The 22,494-nt window shown below is 36.0% G+C and overlaps 2 long non-coding RNA genes and 1 gene segment (V, D, J or C); 1 reads left to right on the forward strand and 2 right to left on the reverse strand.

Moving 5' to 3' along the window:
- Positions 1-1,106: 1,106 nt before the first annotated feature.
- LOC112845281 (uncharacterized) lies at positions 1,107-8,737 on the forward strand. The gene is made up of 3 exons (XR_003218086.1): positions 1,107-1,230; positions 8,664-8,666; positions 8,700-8,737. It is a non-coding gene; the product is annotated as an uncharacterized LOC112845281 (long non-coding RNA).
- Positions 8,738-12,912: 4,175 nt separating this feature from the next.
- Positions 12,913-19,455, reverse strand: LOC106096732 (uncharacterized). Of its 8 annotated transcripts, XR_003218078.1 has the most exons (8): positions 19,174-19,454; positions 18,765-19,072; positions 18,360-18,636; positions 18,173-18,267; positions 17,190-17,873; positions 16,546-17,096; positions 15,438-15,607; positions 12,913-13,810 (listed from the first exon to the last, which is right to left on the reverse strand). It is a non-coding gene; the product is annotated as an uncharacterized LOC106096732 (long non-coding RNA). The 8 variants fall into 8 exon arrangements; XR_003218079.1 differs by lacking the exons at positions 12,913-13,810; positions 15,438-15,607 and adding an exon at positions 17,986-18,076 and having other exon boundaries at positions 15,776-17,096; positions 19,174-19,455; XR_002062042.2 differs by lacking the exons at positions 12,913-13,810; positions 15,438-15,607 and having other exon boundaries at positions 15,776-17,096; positions 17,190-17,481; positions 17,589-17,873; positions 19,174-19,453.
- A 597-nt stretch (positions 19,456-20,052) lies between these two features.
- Positions 20,053-20,856, reverse strand: LOC106096722 (Ig heavy chain V region 914-like). The segment is given in 2 exon segments: positions 20,053-20,704; positions 20,791-20,856. Coding segments are annotated over 2 exon segments (357 nt in total).
- Between the last annotated feature and the right edge of the window lie 1,638 nt (positions 20,857-22,494).

The raw sequence follows: 22,494 nt of genomic DNA on the forward strand, positions 1-22,494 counted from the left end.
CTTAAAAGATTTATTACACCACTTGTCATAAAAAAAATTATAAATCTGTCAAAAACCTGTTTTTTGGAAATAGCTGGTACACATGACTTCTCTGTCAGAAAAGTCAGAAATGAATCAAGCATAACAGTCAACCAATAAAAGTATTTTTTTCAATTTAGGAAATAAATATCTGTAATTTAACATCTTAATAAAACATAATAATGTGATTTCCTTTTTTGCTATTTTTAAATAAAACGTAATTTAAAAACTGCATGGATAAGATCAGTAATTAACAACATTCCAAAAATATATATTATTATAAGTACTTCAGGGTAGCTGTGTCATAAACCTTACACTGGGTCGTGGTCTATTACATTTATTAAAGCATCTATGGGGGTTTTTTGTCTGATTTTTCTGCTCAGAAAGAATTTTTATACTGATATTAACCAGGAAAAGAAACTCTTGAGATTCAGAATCTCTTTTGACTCTTTTGAGTATGTAGGACCGTTCACAGCGAAGGAAACAGGAATTCCAAAACTACATGATGAGCTGTTGTTGTGTGTACCTGTATGCATATTAAAGAAAATAACATTTTATTGACAATAAGGAACAGAAGACGACAAACCACAACACCAGCTGCTCCCTCTTAGTTTGCATTTGTACATTCATATTTAGAGCCATACTTTTTAAACAACAAAGGAACTGATTGAGTTTTTGTATAGCTTCAACATTTCCTCGTACCAATGTGTGTATCAGACATAGTAATGCTGTCCACAGAAGAGTCCTCTGGTTTAAAGTTGGACAGTCTGAAAAACAACATATTATTTTCTCTGTTTTATTTTGCCTTAATTCAGGAATATCATTAAAAAAGATACTATTAAAGATTAATACTTGTGGTCTGAAAACTAAATAAGAGTGCAATTTCAGTAAAGATTTGAAATGGGATTACTAATCCCAATTGATACTGTTAAATATTTTGCAGATCCTTGTGCCTTTGTTTTTTCTTCTTGTGTTAATGATGTTGAACTGCAGTTGATTACAGTCAATGTGAACAGCAGAAAGTAAATTGTTCCTTTTGTGATGCGCTGAGTTTTTGTACAGAGTTTCTTCCTCTTGTGTCACTGTGGCTCTTTGGCACAATAATAAACAGCTGAATCCTCAGTTGTCAAGCTGCTCATCTGCAGATACACCTGCTTTCTGCTGTTGTCTCTGGAGATGGTAAACCGGCCTCTGACTGACTGAGAGTAGTAGGTGCCACTGCTAGGGTTGATACGAGCAATCCATTCTAGTCCTTTTCCTGCAGCCTGTCTGATCCAAGCAGCATAAATATCACTGCTGAACCCTGAGTATGTACAGGTCAGTCTGTGGGAGTCTCCAGGCCTTTTAACCACAGATTCAGACTCTGTCAGTGTTTGACTCTCAGTACCTAGAGAAATGTTAACCATTCATTAGTTTAATCATTTTTTTTATATATCAGTTATATCAGTTGTTTAAAAAAAGTCCTTACCAGCCAAGAAAAAAAACTGAATCAGGAAAACAACTAAATGAACAGGTCCGGTCATTGTAAGAGTCAGTTGTTTTTGTCCAATCTACAGTGGGTATATGAGGTTGGCTCCCTGACTTGTATTCTTGAACACTTATAAGGTTATTGAATATAGGAGTTTTGCATTGACTCCTCCTCCTCAGTAGAAAATACTGAAAATTATTATGTACAATTTTCCAATTTTCTATGATTTTATTATATTCTGTTTGTATTTTAAAAAAACTGAATATTTACATATTAAAACTGACAATGTATTAAGACAGTCATTTCATAACATTGTATCGTATACTGATACTAGTGCTGCCCACTGTGCTCTACCTGTACTTCATTATTTTTTGCATCCAATCATTGTTTTTGTTTTTTTCTCACTGTTATGCTTCATTTCTGCTGAACACACAAACGTACAGTATTTGACAGCACACCACAGACATAAGTGTGTCTCAGATGGAATAGCTGTGACTTTGCTTGACTCAGCATCAAACCGTTTGTGTGCGGCACATTGTCATTGCCTTGGTGGTATTGTTCTTGCCCTGTGGATTAACTTTTCTTTTTGTTGCAACTCAGGTCTTATTTTTGATCTAATTTGTTAAATTATTATTGAGATTAATTTGCCATGACTCTGCCTTGTCAACACTGGGGCTGTGTGCTTTTGTGCTCGATAATATAATTAGTTTTACTGGGAATACAATTCCTCAGGTGGCTTTGAATTCTCATGTGTGCTCTTATCTACAGTGGAGGTCAATCATGTTCTCCCTGCCTTATATTCTTTATCACATATTTAACCATCATAGTTTAATATAGGTAATAGTTTGCATCAGCTCCTCCACCTCACAGACAAACACAAACTCTGTCATTGCAATTTTTACATAACACATTGTATGTTAAATAGTTCAGACTGACATTAGTGATGCACAAACAATGTGAGATATTTTTCCCGTCCCTTCATGAGACGACCAACTTTCATACATTTATTTAAACAGGAAACAAAAATCTTTACAACAAGCAGAGGGAGAAGATACAAACTGCATAGCCTGAAGATTTGCATAACGATAACACTAGGTGGAAGTAACAAAGAAATTATACCATATATTTGTATTAATTTTTATGTCACTTAATATCATTAACTGTGGAAACTAATATTAATTCCAAAAGTCACTTTCTCTCTTTTTTTATGTATCACCTTATGGTCTCACTGTAGTACTAACAGTAAAAAAATAGTGTTGGCATTATTAACAGAAAATTGTTATTTAAAACATAAATCTAGATTTGAATGTTTTTATTATTATTTCTTAAAAATCCTTTACATGCAAGAGGATGAAAATATTCACATTTACATGAACACAAACCACCAAAATATGTAATGTAAAAGAGCAGAACATTATAGCATCACAAAAAACATTTCCCAATGAAGCTGTGTTATTGTATCTTTGAGTTTTGATGACGTGAATGTAATTTCTGTAAATTTAAGGGGGAAAATGGCTGAAAGCAAAACCGTGCAATATGAAAAGTAAACTATAATAAATAAACATCTACTAACTCTGATAATGTCACGTTAATCATGGTGTTTTAATACTCAAAGCTCCATTTAAAACCAAACTTTAATGTTAAATTGAAATTAGTTTCATAATATAATATTTTATTTAAGATTTGCATTTCACAGACTTTTCGCACACTAAGTCTGTCAAGGACTTTCATTTTTCAATATTCTCAAATCCATCAGTGGTCTGAGAGCTCCTCCTCTTGTGGGTTCATGTTACAACTATTCAGGCAGTAAAGAGGTTTTTGCTCAGGTCTAATGATGGTTGTTACACAGCAGTGACTTCAGGCTCCATATTCTTGTCACTTCTGTGTCACTCTGTTGTTTAAAATTCCTAATTTAATACCGAATGTGTTCAACAGTTAATGTTAAAATTCAGTGCCACAGTGTATCAAGCCCAATCCACTCGAGTCCTTTCGCTGCAGACTGCCCAAGCTGTCCAGTAGGTGGTCACAGAATAAGAGATCTGACAGGTGATGGTCAGAAGCTTTATTGGCTGCACCATCACAGAGACTCACGACATCCAACGGCAGCAGCTACAAAGAACATGTTGCCACTGAAATTCATCTGCTGGAAGTTTCTCTTCTCCTGTTGCAACCAACTGCAGTATATCAGTCTGTGAGGAAGTTTACTTTGCATTCAGATGGACACTGACCCCAAAATACAAATCCAATGTTTTATAGGGCTTTTTTTTGAAAAAAAGAAGAAAAAAAAAAGCTTTTAACATAATTATACAGGGGATATTAACATTAACACATAGAAAGATGCCGAAAGAATGCTTATTGTTGACGGTTCTTGATAAAGCTTTTTCATTGTTTCTTTAAAAGTGTTGATGATGTATGGTTATGGATGATAGAAAAAAAATAGGACTTGGTTTGATGTGCTGAGTTTTTGTACAGAGTTTCTTCCTCCTGTGTCACTGTGAGTATCGAGCACAATAATAAACAGCAGAATTCTCAGTTGTCAGTCTGTTCATCTGCAGATACACCTGCTTTCTGCTGTTGTCTCTGGAAATGGTAAACCGGCCTTGGACTGACTGAGAATAGTACTTGCTACTACCACTGCCAGGGTTGATATAAGCAATCCACTCCAGTCCTTTTCCAGCAGCCTGTCTGATCCAAGCTGCACCAATATCATAACCAAATCCTGAGTATGTACAGGTCAGTCTGTGGGAGTCTCCAGGACCTTTAACCACTGGTTCAGACTCAGTCAGTGTTTGACCCTCAGTACCTACAGAAATGTCAAAAATTCATTAGTTTTCACATTTCTTTATATCATTTAATTTGTTCAGCAAAATATATGTCCTTATAACAGGATCAGGAAAATAACTAAATGAACAGGTTTGGTCATTGTTAAAGTCAGCTGTCTTTGCCCAGTCTGCTGTGTCTATATGAGGTTGGGTCCCTGACTTAGGCTTGAACACATATAAAGTTAGTTAATATAGGAGTTTTGCATTGACTCCTCCTCCCTGGAAAAAATACTGCTGTTTAAAGTAAAAAGCTAAAAAAAAATGAACATGTGCAGTTTGCCAGTTTTCTGTGACTGTTTGGTATATTGTTTGTAATTTTAAAGCAAATTTTAATTTTCAAATATTAAAACTGACCATTTTTTCAAGACAATCATTCATACACAATTTTCATACCATTATGTTTTATACTGCTAGTAGTGCTCACCACTGGGCTCTTAATGTACTTCGTCATTTTTTTCAATGATTTGCTTTATTATTCTTTATTTCTATTGAACACACGAATGTACAGTATTTGACAGCACACCACAGGCGTAAGTGCGCACCAGATGGCTTTTCTCAGCAACTGTGTCACTGTCACATTGGCAGGGAGGGACCTATTTATCAGAAAGCCACACACACAACTTGAAATGAATTATTGTTAAAAATGGTATTGCTGAATGTGTAAGTAATCGAATGAGATGTTTTCTAAGAAGTGGATCTATTTTAACAGCTTGTTTTATATAAAATAACTTAAAAATGTAAATTAATCTGCAGCTTCCTCATATGAAATACATTTTATCTAATGCAATGTTTTTTGTCCTTTAGTTTCAGTTTATCTTTCTAAAAAATGTTTCTAGAAAATGTTTTATATATCAAGAGTGTTTCATTGTCTCAGTGTATTAATCCATTGCAGGTTTCTATGAACTTGCAATGGATTAGAAGAACAAAAAAACTCCCCTTGAAACATTTTGCACATTAATCTAAAAAAACCCGTTGAAAAACAAAAAGTCAAATTGACATTTGGTAGTATAGTCAAAAACAGTATAACAAAAAAAGCTTTAGTCTTTAGTTTAATTAATCTTCTGGTGTCTTTTTCTAAACAATTTTTGTTTACACACAGAAGAAGAAGAGAAATTCACTTTTTTGTGCTTTCCCTGAATTTTATATCAATTTGACTTTAAATAAAGTTTAAAAAAAATATTTAATATATAAATACTGCAACACAGAAGTGGACAGTATTTTACTTTATTTTTAACTGGAAAATTTCAGAACTCTTTGCACATTCATGAAGATGCACAGTTAGAGTTTTGCCACAGCTGCTCATTAATAACTTTTTGATTCTGAAAATGTTGTTTCCACTTTTTAATACAGAAGAGCATTGTATGCGACATGTGTATTACCACTTAGCATTAGAGTACATTGAGGAAAATTTCATCTCGCATTTCTAAAGAAAATGGCACCTTTTCTGACAAAATTCGGTATTCCACATGTTATTGGTAAATAGAAGAAGTAGTTTTTGTATGACTCTCCAGTTGCTGTGTCTCACTGTGTCTCTCGGGCACAGTAATAAACTGCTGTGTCCTCAGTCTTCAGATTGTTCATCTGTAGATAGACTTTACTGCTGGAGTCATCTCTGGAAATAGTAAATCAACCCTGGACTGACTGGGAGCAATAGATATACATATATATGTATATAAATGCGATCCACTCCAGTCCTTTTCCAGGAGCCTGTTGGACCCAGTTCATATGGTAGCTGCTGAATGTGAATCCAGAGCCTGTACAGGTCAGTCTGTGAGATTCTCCAGGCCTTTTAACTGCTGGTCCAGATTCTGTCAGTGTCTGACCATCAACACCTGTCAACAGCACCAAATCACAGTAAGTTAAATAGTTTGTTGAGAGAAATAAATATTGTGTAATATCAGGGTCTCTGAATATTTTCACCTGCCCAGCAGATAGTTAACAGCAGCAGTCCTGTCCTGTACTCCATACTGTTAAACTGTGTGTCCTTAGCTACCTGTCATCTTCTCTGAAGTCAGATTTATAGAGGAGGAGCAGCATGCAAAAACATCATGGATTTGCATTCATCCCACATTTTTTAAGACCAGTCACAATTACCCATGTAGTTAGGATATGTAATATATATAAATCTGTTTTCAAGTCAGCCACTGATTATATCAATAGAACAGGTGAAGGTGAAGATACTATTATCAATTTTCTTAATGACGTTTATTGATTAATACTTATAAAACACAAACATGATCATATGAGTAATAAAAATATTGGAGAAAACATAAATGAAGAGTCATGGGAACATTAACTGCAGTGCTACAGTTTTATAATTAATATTATAGATATTTTAATGATTTCTGTGGAAGAAAAAAAATGGATGATTAAGTATTTCATGAGAAACTGTGGTCTGCATTTTGAGTATCTGCACAGATTTTTGGAGGTCTGTGGATGATGATGATGTCTCTTTACAGATAAATTATATTAATTCATTAAATAATTTCTCTCTCAACCTAAAAGAACAAGTTATCTGTCTTTCAAAAGAGACAAATTTCTTGAAAACGTAAAGATGATGAGATTTCAAACAAAACCCCAAATCAACAACCATCATTTAAGGTCACTATATTTAAATCTGTCATTGAAATCATTTTAATTCTATGACATTTTATCATCGTTATCATTATTATTATAAGATGTGCTTACAGACTCATCTTGGAGAATTTATCAACAAACTGACTTCCAGAGAAAAATCATCTTGAATTCATTCATGTTCTGAGGGCTCCTCCTCTGGTAGTTTGATGCTACAATTGAGGGGGTTTGTTAAGCTATTCTGATGGGCTGTGTGTCTCTGGCTCTATGGTAATACACACCAGTGACTTCAGTCTGCAAATCTGGTCAATTTTAAAGTCACTTTCTTGTTTGAAGTTTCTAATGCAATACTGAAATTATTTTTCAGTGGATCTTTGTAGTATGAATCTGCAGTCTGCAGAATATCCTGTCCTTTCCCTGCAGGGTTTTTTTTTTTAATCCAAGCTGTGTGGTAGCTCAGCAAATAAGAGACCTGACAGGTGATGGTCAGATGCTGACCTGGCTGCAGAGTCACAGAGGCTGGCTGTGTCAGCTGTTCACACTGCATTTAATTGTACATAAAGTAACAGTGCTTAACATCCATGATGTCAGTGGTTCTTTTCAGTGAGACTCACAGGATCCAGCAGCAGAGCTACAAAGAACATGTTGGTGCTGAAAGTGATCTTCTGGACTCTTCTCTTGTTCTGGTTCAACAAAATGCACCATGTCAAGTTATTATATGTGTCTGTGAGGAAGTTGAGTTTTAATACAGATTACAACTGACAGAATAAAATAGAAATATGGATTAACCTGCAAGCAACAAGTGGAGTTTGGATGTTTTGTGCTGCTATAAACTGCATGAAGATTTGTATCAGGATATCACGATGAGGGACTGGGAATTTGATTAGGGATGTGACATTGACTTTTTTTTTGTCATTTTCATTATTGTGACTTAATTATGGACATTTTCTTGTTTTGTCATGACTGACCTATTGAGTTATTAACACTTACCAGTGTTGAGGCTCTGAGGGATTTTTTTATTCAGCTATACTGATGGTTTGTATTACTGTGACTTCCTGGCACAGTAATACACGTCTTGCTTGAAGTGTCTAAGATGATCGTCAACTTGTCCTTGTGCAGTACAATTTGTATTTTCAATTCACTCCAGTTCTGTCCCTGCAGGGTCTTTAACATGATAAAACAATACAATAAAATAATGTATTTTTATCATACTGTCATTGCCTCAGTGAGACTCTTTGGATCCAACAGCGCCATCAGAGCTACAGAGAACTTGTACTGAGGGTGATAACCTGAAACTTCTCATTTTCTCCTGCACCAGGCTGATATTAATCTTTATATCTGTGTGTGAGGAGCTTTGCTTTCAGTACACAAGGACAATGACCAATTATAAGAGAGAATAAATGGCCTTGTGGCTGTACTGTAGTATTGGTTTGGGCATAATTAAAAGAAAAGTATTTAAAACAGAAATTTAGATTTTAATGTGTCTTTGTTTTGGTTTTTTTAATTGATAAAAAAAATAAATTAAGACAAGACATCATAAAAGCATTTCCCATTGAGGCAGTGTTTTTACATCTTTCGATAACTTAACTGTAATTTCTGTAACTTTAAGGGGAAAAATAGCTGGCAGCAAATTGTTCCTTCTTTTGATGGGCTGACTTTTTGTACAGAGTTTCTTCATTTTGTGTCACTGTGACTCTCGAGCACAATAATAAACAGCAGAATCCTCAGTCGTCAGGCTGTTCATCTGCAGATACACCTGCTTTCTGCTGTTGTCTCTGGAGATGGTAAACCGGCCTCTGAATGACTGAGAGTACGAGGTGCTACTGCCACTGCTGATCCAAGCAATCCATTCCAGACCTTTTCCAGCAGCCTGTCTGATCCAAGCAGCACCAATATCACCACCAAACCCTGAGTATGTGCAGGTCAGTCTGTGGGAGTCTCCAGGCCTTTTAACCACTGATTCAGACTCAGTCAGTGTTTGACCCTCAGTACCTACAGAAATGTTTATGGCTTATTATTCCAAAAAGTTTACTTCATAACAATAATTTGAACAAAAAAAATGTAAAAACGTCCTTACCAGTCAAGAAAAAAAACAAAATCAGTGAAAGAGCAATATAAACTTTTCTGATCATTGTTAAGGTCAAATGTCTTTGTCTAGTCTGCAGTGTCTCTGGTAGATTGAGTACCAAGATATATAAATCTACTGAAGGTATCAGTTTTACATAGACTCCTCCTATACTCAGCAACACAAAGTAAACTCAGCAGTATATCAAGAACGTAGGAAATATTTTTAGCAACTAACAGATGAATAGAATGATATGTTATAATAGCTTTATATAAGAAGTAGAGCGTGCTGCCCAGACTGCTAGTTTGAGTAAATGACCTGAAATGTCTGTTGCACTGGCTGCCCTGTTCAGCATGTAGTACATATTTTATTTTGTTTGTTTTTTTCTGATATGATCTTCACCCGGTCCCTGTCATTCCTTTTTTCTACTAGGACAACTAAAATGATGCGGAGCAAGCCACTGGACATAATGGGTTTCTGGGCACAGCAGTGCTGTCGTCACATTGTATGTGAAGTGTCCTTAGGATTTCTTTTAAAAAGCCAGAGGGCCTAACCTAATTTCCAGGCAGCCAGAAACACAGGGCCATTAACTTTTACATCTTTTCTGATGATTGAAACAGAGAAAACATGCAAACTGCAAAGCCTGCAGATTAATATCAGGATATCATTGGGAGGACAAATATATGGGAAGTGACAAATATAATTTTATTTATTTTATAGTTTTTTTTAATTAAATCTAAAACATGTTTTTATTTGTAAAACTTTGACTAAACAATAAACATCACATCTACCCCTGTGATGACTTAGATAATGTGCATATTTCAGGAATATTGCTTTGTCCTCAGTTCTCTCTATTTTCTCTCTTTCTATACTTTGTCCTGCTTTTGTGTAGAGGTGGGAGCCATCTCAGGTTATCCATGCACACACCTGTTCCTCATGTACTTCTTTGCTTCCACTACTTCATGTAATGGCAGACCGTCAGTCTTTGCTAGATCATTGCATTGCATCGGTTAGCAAAACTTGGCTCCTAGACCTTTGTCTTTCTCCAAATTTCTGCTGAAGAGAGGTGAGCTATTTGGTGTTTTAGGAGAGAATCTGTGTATCAGTGTGGATTTGTGAAAAAGTCAGCCCTATCCTACTGGGACCTTCATTAGTGCCAAGCTTTTTGTATGTATTTGAATTCACTTTAAATAAATTCACTGAACTTTAGCATGAGTCCTGCCTTTTTTTTTTTCAAATAATGAAACAAAACCAATTCTAACCTTTATTACAGGTGGTTTTACACAAAGGTTTAGATGGAAGAACTTATCATATAAATGAGTATCAAAATATATTATTGTCACTTAATTACAGAAAAAAAATGTCAAAAATTGAGCAGGTTATTAAGGTTGAATTGTAAATATAAAATTTAAAACTTTATCTATAACTATAACTTTAAAAGAATATATATTATCATGGCAATCTCCAGTGCTAAACAGTAACATGCAGCAGATAACAGTGTTCTGTAGTCTGGGGGCTCCTCTGCTGGTGGAGGATGTTACACATGTTGAAGCTCTGAGGGGTTTTTGTTCAGCTCTACTGATGTTTCGTATGTGACCCTCTGGCACAGTAATACACAGCAGTGTCTTCAGGCTGCATGTTCTGTCCATTTAGAGTCACTTTCTTGCTTGAAGTGTCTAAGTTGATGGTGAACTTGTTCTTTAGTAAATTTTTGTAATATGTGCTGTATCCATAATGTGCATCTCCAATCCACTCCGGTCCTTTCCCTGCAGGCTGTCTGATCCAAGATGTCCTCCAGCTGCTTAGAGAATAAGAGACCTGACAGGTGATGGTCAGACGATGACCTGGCTGTACATTCACAGATGCTGTCTGTGTCAACTGCTCACACTTCACACCTGTGGAGAAAACATGTTGAATACTGAATCTGTGTTTCAGCAGAATCTTATAATCAAATTCTGTCTTTTCTTTATTGAGACTCACAGGATCCAGAAACCAGCAGCAGCAGGAGCACAGCTAGAGAACATGTTGCACTCAATGATTTCCCTCCTTTGTGTCACTGATGGCATGATCTCAACTCTTATAGGAGACTGTGAGTAAGTGCAATTTGCATAAATGGATACAAACATGTTATAACAGAAAGGTTACTGAAGTTTCCACCTGTAAAAATAACTCTCACATACTATGCAACCGTTAGTTTAATATGTGTTTCTGACTGCAGAAACATTTGGGTCTAGCTAGGTATTTTCCTATAAAATGGAACTATGGAAAATGGGTTGTGCAAAAAAGGTGTTAAATTATTGTGCTTAAACTATTAAAAACAGCGGAGGTTTATATGAACTAAACAGGAAAAAAACAGTTTTTTCTTTAAACATTTTCAGCTTATGTCTCTTGTTTAATTAAGTGTTGAATTTGCAGATTTTGTTTTCTTAACACTTTTGATACACACTGAAAGTTAAAAAAAAGATGAATCCATCTGTCTAAGCTTTTATTTTATATCATATACATAAAATAATTTAATTATTGTATAAAGAATTGTAAAAACAATGGGTTTGTCATATCAGTTCAGAACTTCTTTAACTGATTTCTTTTAATCAAATATATGTTTTACAACCCAAGTTTATGTGGGCGTTCATAAACAGAAAATAAAAGATAAAACTGATATTTCAAATCTTATTCTACGTTCACAGAGATATACAGTTAGACCTGTGCCACAAAAGTTCGGATTTTTTTTTCTGTAAATGTTGTTTTCAGTATTCAGTAAGTGCACATTTCAAGAGGAAAGCTGTGCCAACTGTTCATGTTTAAATGTTTTTGAAAAAACATTGAATATCACTGTAATAACAGTAACACTTAATGTGCTGTGATCCTGCTGTCAGTGTCTCGACTTCAGTGAGAGTCACAGGATCCAGCAGCAGCAGAGCTACAGACAACAGGTTGGTACTCAAGGTGATAGCATGGGAGCTTCTGGTCTTATTAAAAATATTTTTATTTAAAAGTTTTAATAAACGTCTGATAGGTGGCAATCTTTTTTTATCCACGTCCATTATTTTCATTATTTGCTTTTTTTCTAAATAATGTTTCTTATCATCATTATCATCTCTTATATTAAAGAAATTTCTTACAGCTGTCTCAACAGCCGGTGTCCCTGTTTTTGATGAACAACTGCTTCCTTTGGGTTCTTCTAAAAATAGATGGCAGGATGTTTTTGTAAAGCCTCTTCAGCTGCTTTAACCACTGTGTTTCTCTTTGGCACAGTAATAAATAGCAGAGTCCTCTGGCCACAAATTGGACAACCTCAAATACACCATGCTGTTGCTATCATCTCTGCTGATTTCTACATGTCCTCTCAAACTGCTTGCATAACTATTTCTGCTGGAAGTTGAGAAGCCGCTCCCGATCAGCTCCAATGGTTTTCCTGCAGGTTCTCTGACCCAGATCATAACACAGCAATCAAAACTGAAGCCTGATCCTCTACAGGAGAGACTAAGAGTCTCTCCAGGCTTTTTCACTACTGGACTGGAAGGAATGGATTCCATGCTCTGACCTGTAACACCTGATGAGATGAAAGAAGAGAGGAACAAGTGAGACACCTGGAAAGTTGTAATGGGGCCACAAATGAGTATCACTTGATGTTTTTTGATATAAGAAAAATAAGAAGCAAGAAAACTTACAGGGCAGAGAGAGAACAATGAGCAGAGGAGTGAGTGTATTCATCATCCTGGTGGAGATGTGATTTCTGGTCCTCTATGCAATATAAAAGACCAGCACAGGATGAAGATTTACATCATGATATCAAAAAAGGGAGGGGCTCAAAAAGATAGTTATTCTTTAGTTTAATTGAAGCTTTTAGTACTTAATGATGTTTAATATAGCTGGTTTATCATATGTGCAGTGTAATGACAAAATGTGTTTTTTATTAGGGTTCATTAAAATTAAAACAACAAGAGTACTAATGAAAGAGAAAGTAGTCAATTTACATTTTTTATTTGGCTTTGTTGTGAATAATAAACATGAATAAATGGTAAGCATACAGATTGTTAAAATTAGTTGTGAAGTCTTAATGATAAATATGCTGCATATCCATTACATACTTAAGATTTAAAGATTTAAAAAAATACATCTGAATCTACATTAAAATTTAAATTTTGGGGAAAAAAACAACTAAAAGTTCATTTCATTTGTTTCACATGGCAAAATTAACCTGTACATTTATGTAATTGGTTGAGGTGTTTTATTTTCTGCAGTGTCGTTTAGTCTTTAGGGTTTGAATGAATACAGAGTATACATAATTTTTTGCACACTTCAATTGTGTTACAAAAACCAAGACCAACAGAATGGTCGTTTAGACTTATATGGTTATTATATCCAACTTATTATGACTCATTTAATTACATGATGTTGATTTTTAAGTGACATCTTATTTCTTCTTATTGTGCTGATCTGAAATCATTGGTGCTCTGAGGGCTCATCCTCTTGTGACTTCATGTGTTCAGTCACTGAGGGGTTTTTGTTCAGGTCTCATGATGCTTTGTGTTACTGTGGGTGGTTCTCTGGCACAGTAATACACAGCAGAGTCTTCAGGCTGCACATTCTGTCCAATCAGAGTCACGGTCCTGTTGGAACAGTCTATGTCGATACTAAACTTATTCTGTAGTGAATCTTTGTACCGTGTGCTGTGTCCAATATGTACACTACCAATGCACTCCAGTTCTTTTCCTGCAGGTTGTCTGATCCAAAATGTTCGAGCGCTGCTAAGAGAATAAGAGGCCTGACAGGTGATGGTCAGGTGATGGACAGGTGATGGACGATCACCTGGACGCACAGTCAAAGAGCCTGGCTGTGTCAGCTGTTCACACTTCACACCTGAGGAGGAAAACATGTGGAATATTGAAACAGTGCAACTGTCATTGTGTTTTTATCATAGTGTGAGTGCCTCAGTGAGACTCACAGGATCCAGCAGCCAGCAGCAGCAGAACTAATGAGAACATGTTGGTACTGAAGTTGATCTGATCATAACGTCTCATCTTCTTCTGTAACCGGTGCCATGATTTCAAGTCTTAATAGCAGACTATCAGGAAGTTCACTTTGCATATTGAGAAGGACTCTGAGAGCCCTCTCACAAGAGGACTCTCACTTAAAATTGTATTAATATAATATGTATCTATTATTTAACTCAGGAAGAAGCTCTGATTCACAGAGGATGCTCCTACAAACATATTGTGTGAATGCATAATTTAGAAAATTACCCCAGGATTCTTGAATGTGCCATTGTGTCTATCTATTTTTGTATCCCTCTTAAAAATGGTTTTTCCGTGTTTTTAATGATATTTTTACATATTATTTTTCATTATAATCAAAAGTCTTTTTTATATTTTAAAAGCATTCATAGACGATAACCGCAGGTGTTATTGTGTCAGTGAGTTGAACATCGTATTTTGATCATCTGTTGCCCCCTGTAGGTTCTTGTGAAGCTGTATGGCTGAAGGTTTTTGTAAAGCTTATGTCATTACTTAAACCATGGTTTGTCTTTCACACAGTAATACACAGCAGAGTTTTCTGGTTTTAAGGATGGAAGTCTCAGATATGTCATACTGTTTGTTAGATTTGTATTGTTTGTTGTCATTTATGCTTAGAAATATTTACTCATATATGCTTAGAAGTATATAATCATTTGTAGATTGAAAGAACGTCTCATCCCAGGAGGTCTGTAACAACTCTGTGTAGCATGAAGAGGGGAGTGTGTTCACTCCTCAGAGTGTTCTGGCATAGATCACACACCTCCTAGGAGAGGTCGTATCTTCTCTTGCTGATATATGGTATAGCAAACACACGTATATCTGTTTGAGTCTAAGAGCCTTTTGTTCAGATGTACCGTTAGACTCCTGGCACCAGCTTTGGGGAGTCTTCATGGGGTCATATCTTGACCCCACACACACACACACACACACACAAGGTATATGTCATATGTTAATGAACCTATGCATATTCATGTAACCACAATAAAAGAGCAGTGTTACGGGAGAGCGGAGAGAGCAACTGAGGTCAAGCGAAGGAACGGCGCCTGTCCAGTTCTCTCCCGTGCACGTGAAACATAAAGAATGTTGCCTACTTCGTGTCTTGCTTGCTGTGTAATAACATTGCCTTCAACGTTCCAGCGGATAGGTTCAAGCTACAAACCTATCACTGTTGCTTTTGTCTTTGGTAATTCTATATGTCCTCTCAAACAGCTCATGTATCTGTTTCTGCTGGAAGATAAAAAGCCTTCTCCTATCCATTCCGGTTTTTTTCCTGGTTGCTGTCTTATACCATCCATAGAACAGCAGATAAATGTGAAACAAGATCATCTACAGGAGAGACTGAGAGTCTCCCCAGGCCTTTTCACTACAGGACTGGAAGGAATGGACTCCATACTCTGACCTGTAACAGCTGATGAGATGATAACAGAGAGAAACGAGTGAGACAGATAAAATGTTAAGTATCATCAACTCACCATCAATCAGTGTGTCCTGGTACATGGTGAAATAGTGAGCAGCACAGGAACTCAGGGGGAAGCAAAAAAGCAATCGATGAGGTTCAACACAAATGCTATGGCAAAGACGAGCCAGTATGTCAGGTCATTGATATGTGTTCATTCATAGTTCTGATGCCTTCAGTGAGAATCTACAATGTGAATAGTCATGAAAATAAAGAAAAAAACATTAAATGAGAAGGTGTGTCCTGGTAGTGTATTAAATACTGGTATTCCAATGTTAATAAATGTGTTTTTGTTAACGTGAAAATATGGGATAGTCTGAATGCGCAACAGATCACTTCAGAGGTTGCCAATAGTAAGCTTTAGTGTGTTTAATGCTCTCCCTGCCAGTTGTGAATTCTTCTAAACCAGCAAAGTACACAAATGCAATTCATTCAAAGACAGGGAGTTTACAGATTTACAAGGACACTACATATGTTTGCAAAGAAGAAGGGTTACAACAACAGTCTTTGTGCTTTCAAATGAATGCACCTCTTCATAACACGACATTTATCAGCATCTTAAAATCACAACATGAGTAGCTTTTCACATAGAGGTGGAAACTATATTGCTGCTTCTGCACATGGAGCTTTGTCTCACTCTTGTGGAAAATCTGATGCATGAATCAATTTTCTGAAGGATAAACATGGCGTTATACTAGTATGTGTCATCATAATACTCTTTGAGGTAAGATAGCATGTTTCTAAATTCACGCAGGAATTAAGGCATTTAGTCATTAATTTCCTTTATTCAATTTTGTATTTGTTTTCTTTCTTCATCTTGCATATATGTCACACCTAGTAAAAAACTAAAATACAAAAAAACATTTTGTAAAGCATAAACAATGCAATTAATAACAATGGAAACAGAAAGCATTACATGTTCAAACTAGTCAGCATACATGCTGTTCAAACTGTAATAATAGCACAGGCTTAAAATAAATCAACAAAAACAAAAACTAATAAGAAAAAAATAACATCAATAATAATAATAATAATAATAATAATAATAATAATGGTATGCACAGTATAATTTTGAAAATTGGACTGGAATCTTACTTTTAAACCATCAAATGACAGGCGCTTACCTTAATCAATGTAACTATGATACCCAATAAGGTGGTGATGATGAAAAAAACAATGAGGGTGAAAACCTCATTGTCTTTTTTAGGTTGGCTGATGGTTGGCTGTAGATCACTGAGGCTGGAAAGATGTGCATTACAGTTTTAGTAATAAGTTGATAAATTTTAGTCAGTTTTGTTCAAATGAATATTATGGAAATAAAAGATTAATGTTAAATGCTAAACAGCAGCTCTCCAAACACATCAGTTATAGTGGTTTCAACAGGCTCTTCAGATGACTCATGTTTGACAACACAAGAATACGTAGACCTTTTGTCTTCAGTTTTGAATATGTTTAGTCTGCTGCTCACAGAGTAAGAGCTGCTCCCTGAGTATTTCCATGGAGGACTGTTAACGTAATGCATGGATGGGAGAGTCTGGCCATCTTCTTCCCAGTACACTATGATGTTAGCAAGGAAAAATCCAGACACTAGGCAAACAAGTGTTAGGATGTCAGACATAGAAAGTTCAGAGGTTGCATTATCTTCACTGTTGGCACATGAAGGTCCTGAAAAACACTAAAGGGAGAGAACCTTAAAAATATAGTCACAACCAGAGGAACATGAAGTTTAGAAAGATCTGTAATCAGTTTGTTACATTTCTAACATTACCTCTGTTTTTGCTTATATGGTCTTCATTGCCCTGATTGGAACATGGATGTTTTCCTTTACAAAACCCTTGTTTATCTGCATCCCAATTTTCTGCTGACACATTAAGGAAGCTCTGTTGAGTCTCTGTCCCATTGTTGTGACTCACTGTAGGATTAGTAAGGACATAACAGTCAGGAATTTTGTTGCAAGCTGATTTCCAGGTGATGGAGAAATCATTAAGACTAGGGGCAACCAGAAGACAGATAACAGTCACGGGTCCTTTGTTCTCAGGCTGCTACAGTGGTGATGGTCCCTGAACATAAACCCCAACCAGCTGTGAGGATGATGGAGGTACTCGAAAAAAACACCAAAACCAAAAAAATCTTAATGTGTATCACAATAATAGTATTTTCACTTTACCTGAACAGATATTGATGTTTTTTCTAATATTTTTATTCAGAGACCTGTCAGATACTGTACAAGCGAAGATCTTTCCTGTTTTCCACTCAGTGTGATCAATTATAAGTTGGCTGGTCACTCTAGCATGTCCATCTACACTCATGCTGATATCAGTGGTTGTTGGAGATCTTTGCTGAGACTTGTTAAACCATCTGATATGAGCATTGAAGACCCATCCAGAGCATAAGACTCTCTGTGATCTTGACTCCTTACTTTGGACCAGAAGAAGCTCCACTGATGGGTCCACTAAAGTGAGACAAATCAGGCCATCAATTAATCTATTTAACAGAAACCATTAAAGTATAAAACAACAAAGATAAATCAGCTGCCTAAAAGGGAAGCAAGAGTAGCTTGTTACCAAAAATATAGCTGGTAGAGTTTGACTATAAACTTGCAGAAAAGCCTTGATTGACTTTGCAGGTACATTTTCTGTCTTTCTTCCAGTACGTCTGAGGGACAGTGAATTGACTACTGATTAAAAGGAGGCCAGGGCCTTCAGCCTTCAGGAAAATCATAATATATATATATATTTTTATTTTAATCACCATTGACTTGTAAGGTGATGTAGAGGTCACATGAGGACAGTTGTTCCCTTCAGCAGATCTGGGCAAGATCCTGATTTCTACCAAAGGAGTTTGAACTGGAGGACGATGAAACAAAGCAAAAATGTTATTTAAGGTCCTCTTTGGTCATAAGATGCCTGAATTTCCTGTAATGCTAATATCATCTTACCTGCAATATTTATAGTCTTCTCAGCAGATCTGACACACCTTTGCTCTCCTCTGCATGTTAAATGCTTTACTTGCTTCCTCTGACTCAAGAAAAATGTTTACTGATAATAAGAGTTGTGTTTTACTCTCTGCACATTTTTTTCATTTGTGGCCCTCCATTAATCAGCCAGGAGATCATGGCATCAAAATTAGTGTGGACCCAACATGTTCCTTGCACATTAGAGTCTGACGCTTAAGTCTTAAACTTGGGAATCTTCACATGAATGGAAGGTGAATTTCTGTGGAATTAAAGAAAAACATGCTAATTTATAAACTTTATCTTAAGACTGTTTTTAATTTGCTTTAGATATACCTGCAAATGTTCATGTTTAATATGGGCTTTGAGACAGTAGCTGTACATACTTACTGTGACAAATGCTTATTGTCTTCTCATATTCAGTATAATTGTGATTAGCTTTGCAGGTAAAAGTTGATCCTTGTCCCCACACTGAGAGTTTGCTGCTCAGGCTAAAGGTTTTCTGCTCTGTCCCTTCACTTTGTAGCTTCGTTCTGCTTGGCTTCTTGTTTTGGCACAGTGGTGATTTGTCCTGAAACCACTCCAAAGCCAGTTTGTCTGGAAAGAAGCCATTTAGCAGATGAGCCTTACTGGTGAGATTCCAAATACCCCATCCGAGACTGGGTACAATGTGATGTTTGGCGACACAATCCATGGCACTGAAATAAAGAAGAGATTAATTTGATTTACTTAACTCATTATAAATATCATGTGTGAACACAACAAGGAACAACTTTAATCTTATCTAAATTATACATACCTTCAGATTCTGGTGAATGCAGAACTCTTCAATTTCAGTTGTCATTAGGCTATGTTAGAGTTGTACTTTTACATTGTTTAGTGTTGTTCAGCAAGGCGAAAATAGGGCAGGAAGTCTGTTGCACAGTTGTTATGCATGATAAGGCAGAGTGATCAGGGCAAGCAGCAAGCAGAAGCATTGAGTAACAACTAGGTCTCAAAAAAGTACCAAAACACAGAAGTGAAAGAATGCAAAGAGCAACAGAGCATCACAAACAGCAGGTGTGAGGTGTGGTTATGCCAGTAAGAGAAACAAAGTGCACATTTCAATTTCTCATGTCGGTTTGCATGTGTACCACATCCATATTTTCTTATCAATTTGCCAAAGATTTTAGTTCTCAAATCTTGTAACAATAGACTAAAATGCAACCAGTTGTAAAAGCTTCCATTTTGCATATTTGGTATCACATGGGCTGCTGATCCCAGGAGCTGTGGATGTGGATTGGCCTGTAGTTATCTAATAATAAGAACTTTTATTCCTTTTTTTTAATTTAGTATATTTTAAGCATTTGTGTAAAGCATATGAATTATTCACTTTTGCTCTTTTCTTTAGTGTAATTCTAGCAGCCACTGTCAATATCTGATGAATTCCTCTGTAAATTTGATGTGAAGTTTTTTACAGAAGAAAGATTGCCAAGTGTGATTATCGTTTAGGCCACATGCCGTTTATTTTTTTGAATCATGGCTGAATTTTAAAACACTGCCTGAAAGTTTTTTGAGTTACACAGCGGATCGCTGCAGTCCTAACCATTTCTCTGTTTGGAGTACCATTAAGACCCAATTTAGCTGCTCTCTCTTCTTGTCTTTGGAAATTTGTCACTCTACAGGTTATAAAAGGAGAGGATGTATCAAAAATACATCCCTCAGTAGAGAACTCATGCAACAACAGTCTACAATGTTGAATGTTCTTAAAAATGTCATTTTTACACTGACTAAAAATTGGGACAAAGAATTTATTCTTTTCAGAATTCTGTACAAGAATTCTGAAAATGAGAAAAACTAAAATATATAATTTTCTTGAACCATACTATACCAAACATATTAGATACATGTAGACAGGATAAAGACGACTGGATTTTGTACAGCTGTTCAAGGAACTTCAGTTTGTAAATGTGAATTGCAGAATAAAATTTATTCATTTTTGGTTTTCTGAGTTTCTGTACAGTGTTTCTTCCTCTTGTGTCACTGTGACTCTCGAGCACAGTAATAAACAGCAGAGTCTTCAGTCTTCAGGCTGTTCATCTCCAGATACACCTGCTGTTTGCTGTTGTCTCTGGAGATGGTAAACCGGCCTTGGACTGACTGAGAGTAGTATTTGCTACTACCAGTACTAACTTCGGCAACCCATTCCAATCCTTTCCCAGGAGTCTGTCTGACCCAGTGCATATCATAGCTGCTAAATGTGAATCCAGAGGCTGTGCAGGTCAGTGTGTGGGACTCTCCAGGCCTTTTAATGACTGGTTCAGATTCTGTCAAAGTCTGACCATCAACACCTGTCAAAACAAACAAGAAAATTGTCACCTGCTGTGAGTTGGAAAATCATTAAAAGAAATTCAGCTCAAAATGCCTGGAACTATACCTCCCCAGAACAGTAAGATAATCAGCAGTCTGGCCGATATGTCCATTATGTTAAACTGTGAGTTCACTCCTGTCATTCACACTTCAGTCACAAGAGTATTCTTTAAAACCATCCAAGTTTTGCATTAACTCCTCCCCACAGAAAGGATATAGTGTTCATCAGTTATTTTTCTTTTGAGCCCCTATTTTAAATTAGATTATTAACAAGTAGTGGCTACCATACAGAGAGCACAAATCAACCAGCTACACAGATGTTCCAGTCATGTCTGGATTAATGAATGATTGTAGTTATTTCTACATAGAAGTGCATTAAAATATATTTGTCTCAAGGTGGTTGAAGTCTTCAGTCAAATCACGTACTATTCTCATCTTAACTGAAGCATGTTTTTTAATATTGTTTGTAGTGCATCTTATCACTGCATTATATATACAGCTACTTCCTTTAACACTGATGACAACGTGAAAGCATCAGTGGTCCAAGAGCTCCTCCTGTGGTTTGTTAATGTTAGAGCTGTTTAGACACTGAATGGTTTTTGTTCAAGTCCACTAGTGTTTTGTGTCACTGTGAGTCTCTGGCACAGTAATACACAGCACTGTCTTCAGGTTGCACATTCTGTCCAGTTAGAATCACTGTGTTCCTGGAAGAGTCGGTGGAAATGCTGAACTTGTTTCTGAGTAAAGGACTGTAGTGAGGCGTGCTTCCAGAAGCTGCTCTTCCAATCCACTCTAGTCCTTTTCCTGGAGCCTGTCTATTCCAGTGAGTCCAATAGCTGCGCACAGAATAAGACACCTTACAGGTGATGGTCAGAGGGTGACCTAAAAGCACACTCAAAGAGTCTGGCTGTGTCAGCTGTTCACACTTGACACCTGTTGAAAAAAGACATGTGTTGTTGTAAATTACAACACAAAGACGAAATGCTGGATATAACAAATCTACAGAGACTCACATCCAGCAGCTAAGAACACTAGCAGAGCTACAGACAACATATTGTTTGGTGTCTGTTGTGTTGTGAACTCTGCTTCACAATCTGATGTAAAGTTTTTATAACCCAGTAACAGAGAAAGCCTATGAGTTTGCATATGATCATACACATCATAGTTGGTCTAACTGGAAGCAATCAGTGAGTTGTGTCTATTATGGACCTACTTAGACCTACATACGTAATTTTTTATTTCACAATTCAGAATAACAGCAGTGAAACAACTGATTGTTTCATTGCATTTAATATATCCGAAAACAATATAGTATTAAGGATTTTGTATTAAAATCAGTGGATCAATACATTAAAATGCTTTTTCTCTTCTTTTTTTAGATCATCTAGTAATTAAAAAGAATATTAAATAATATAAATTTTACATGTTTTGGTATTATTTCAAAAATCTTAAAACCTTGTAACTGCTTACTAATGCTTTGGTTTGCTGGGATAAACCAGCGGTAGATCATTTTACCCAAAAGTATTTATTATGAGTGGTTTTTAAACAGTTATCATTTTTGCACATTTTAAATCCACATTTATATGGCTGCAGAAATCAAAAACTGTTCACAACAGTATTGAGTATTGTGATATCACTGGTTATAATTTTAGCACCAATAGTATTCTAATTGTACTGTTTTTAACATGCTATGAACAAAAAAAAAAAACCCAAAACGTGACAAACAAATTGATTTAGCAAATACTAACTTTAGAATTCTTCAGATTCTGGT

This window comes from Oreochromis niloticus, unplaced genomic scaffold, assembly GCF_001858045.2.
Source record: "Oreochromis niloticus isolate F11D_XX unplaced genomic scaffold, O_niloticus_UMD_NMBU tig00006539_pilon, whole genome shotgun sequence".
Classification (NCBI taxonomy): Eukaryota; Metazoa; Chordata; class Actinopteri; order Cichliformes; family Cichlidae; genus Oreochromis; species Oreochromis niloticus.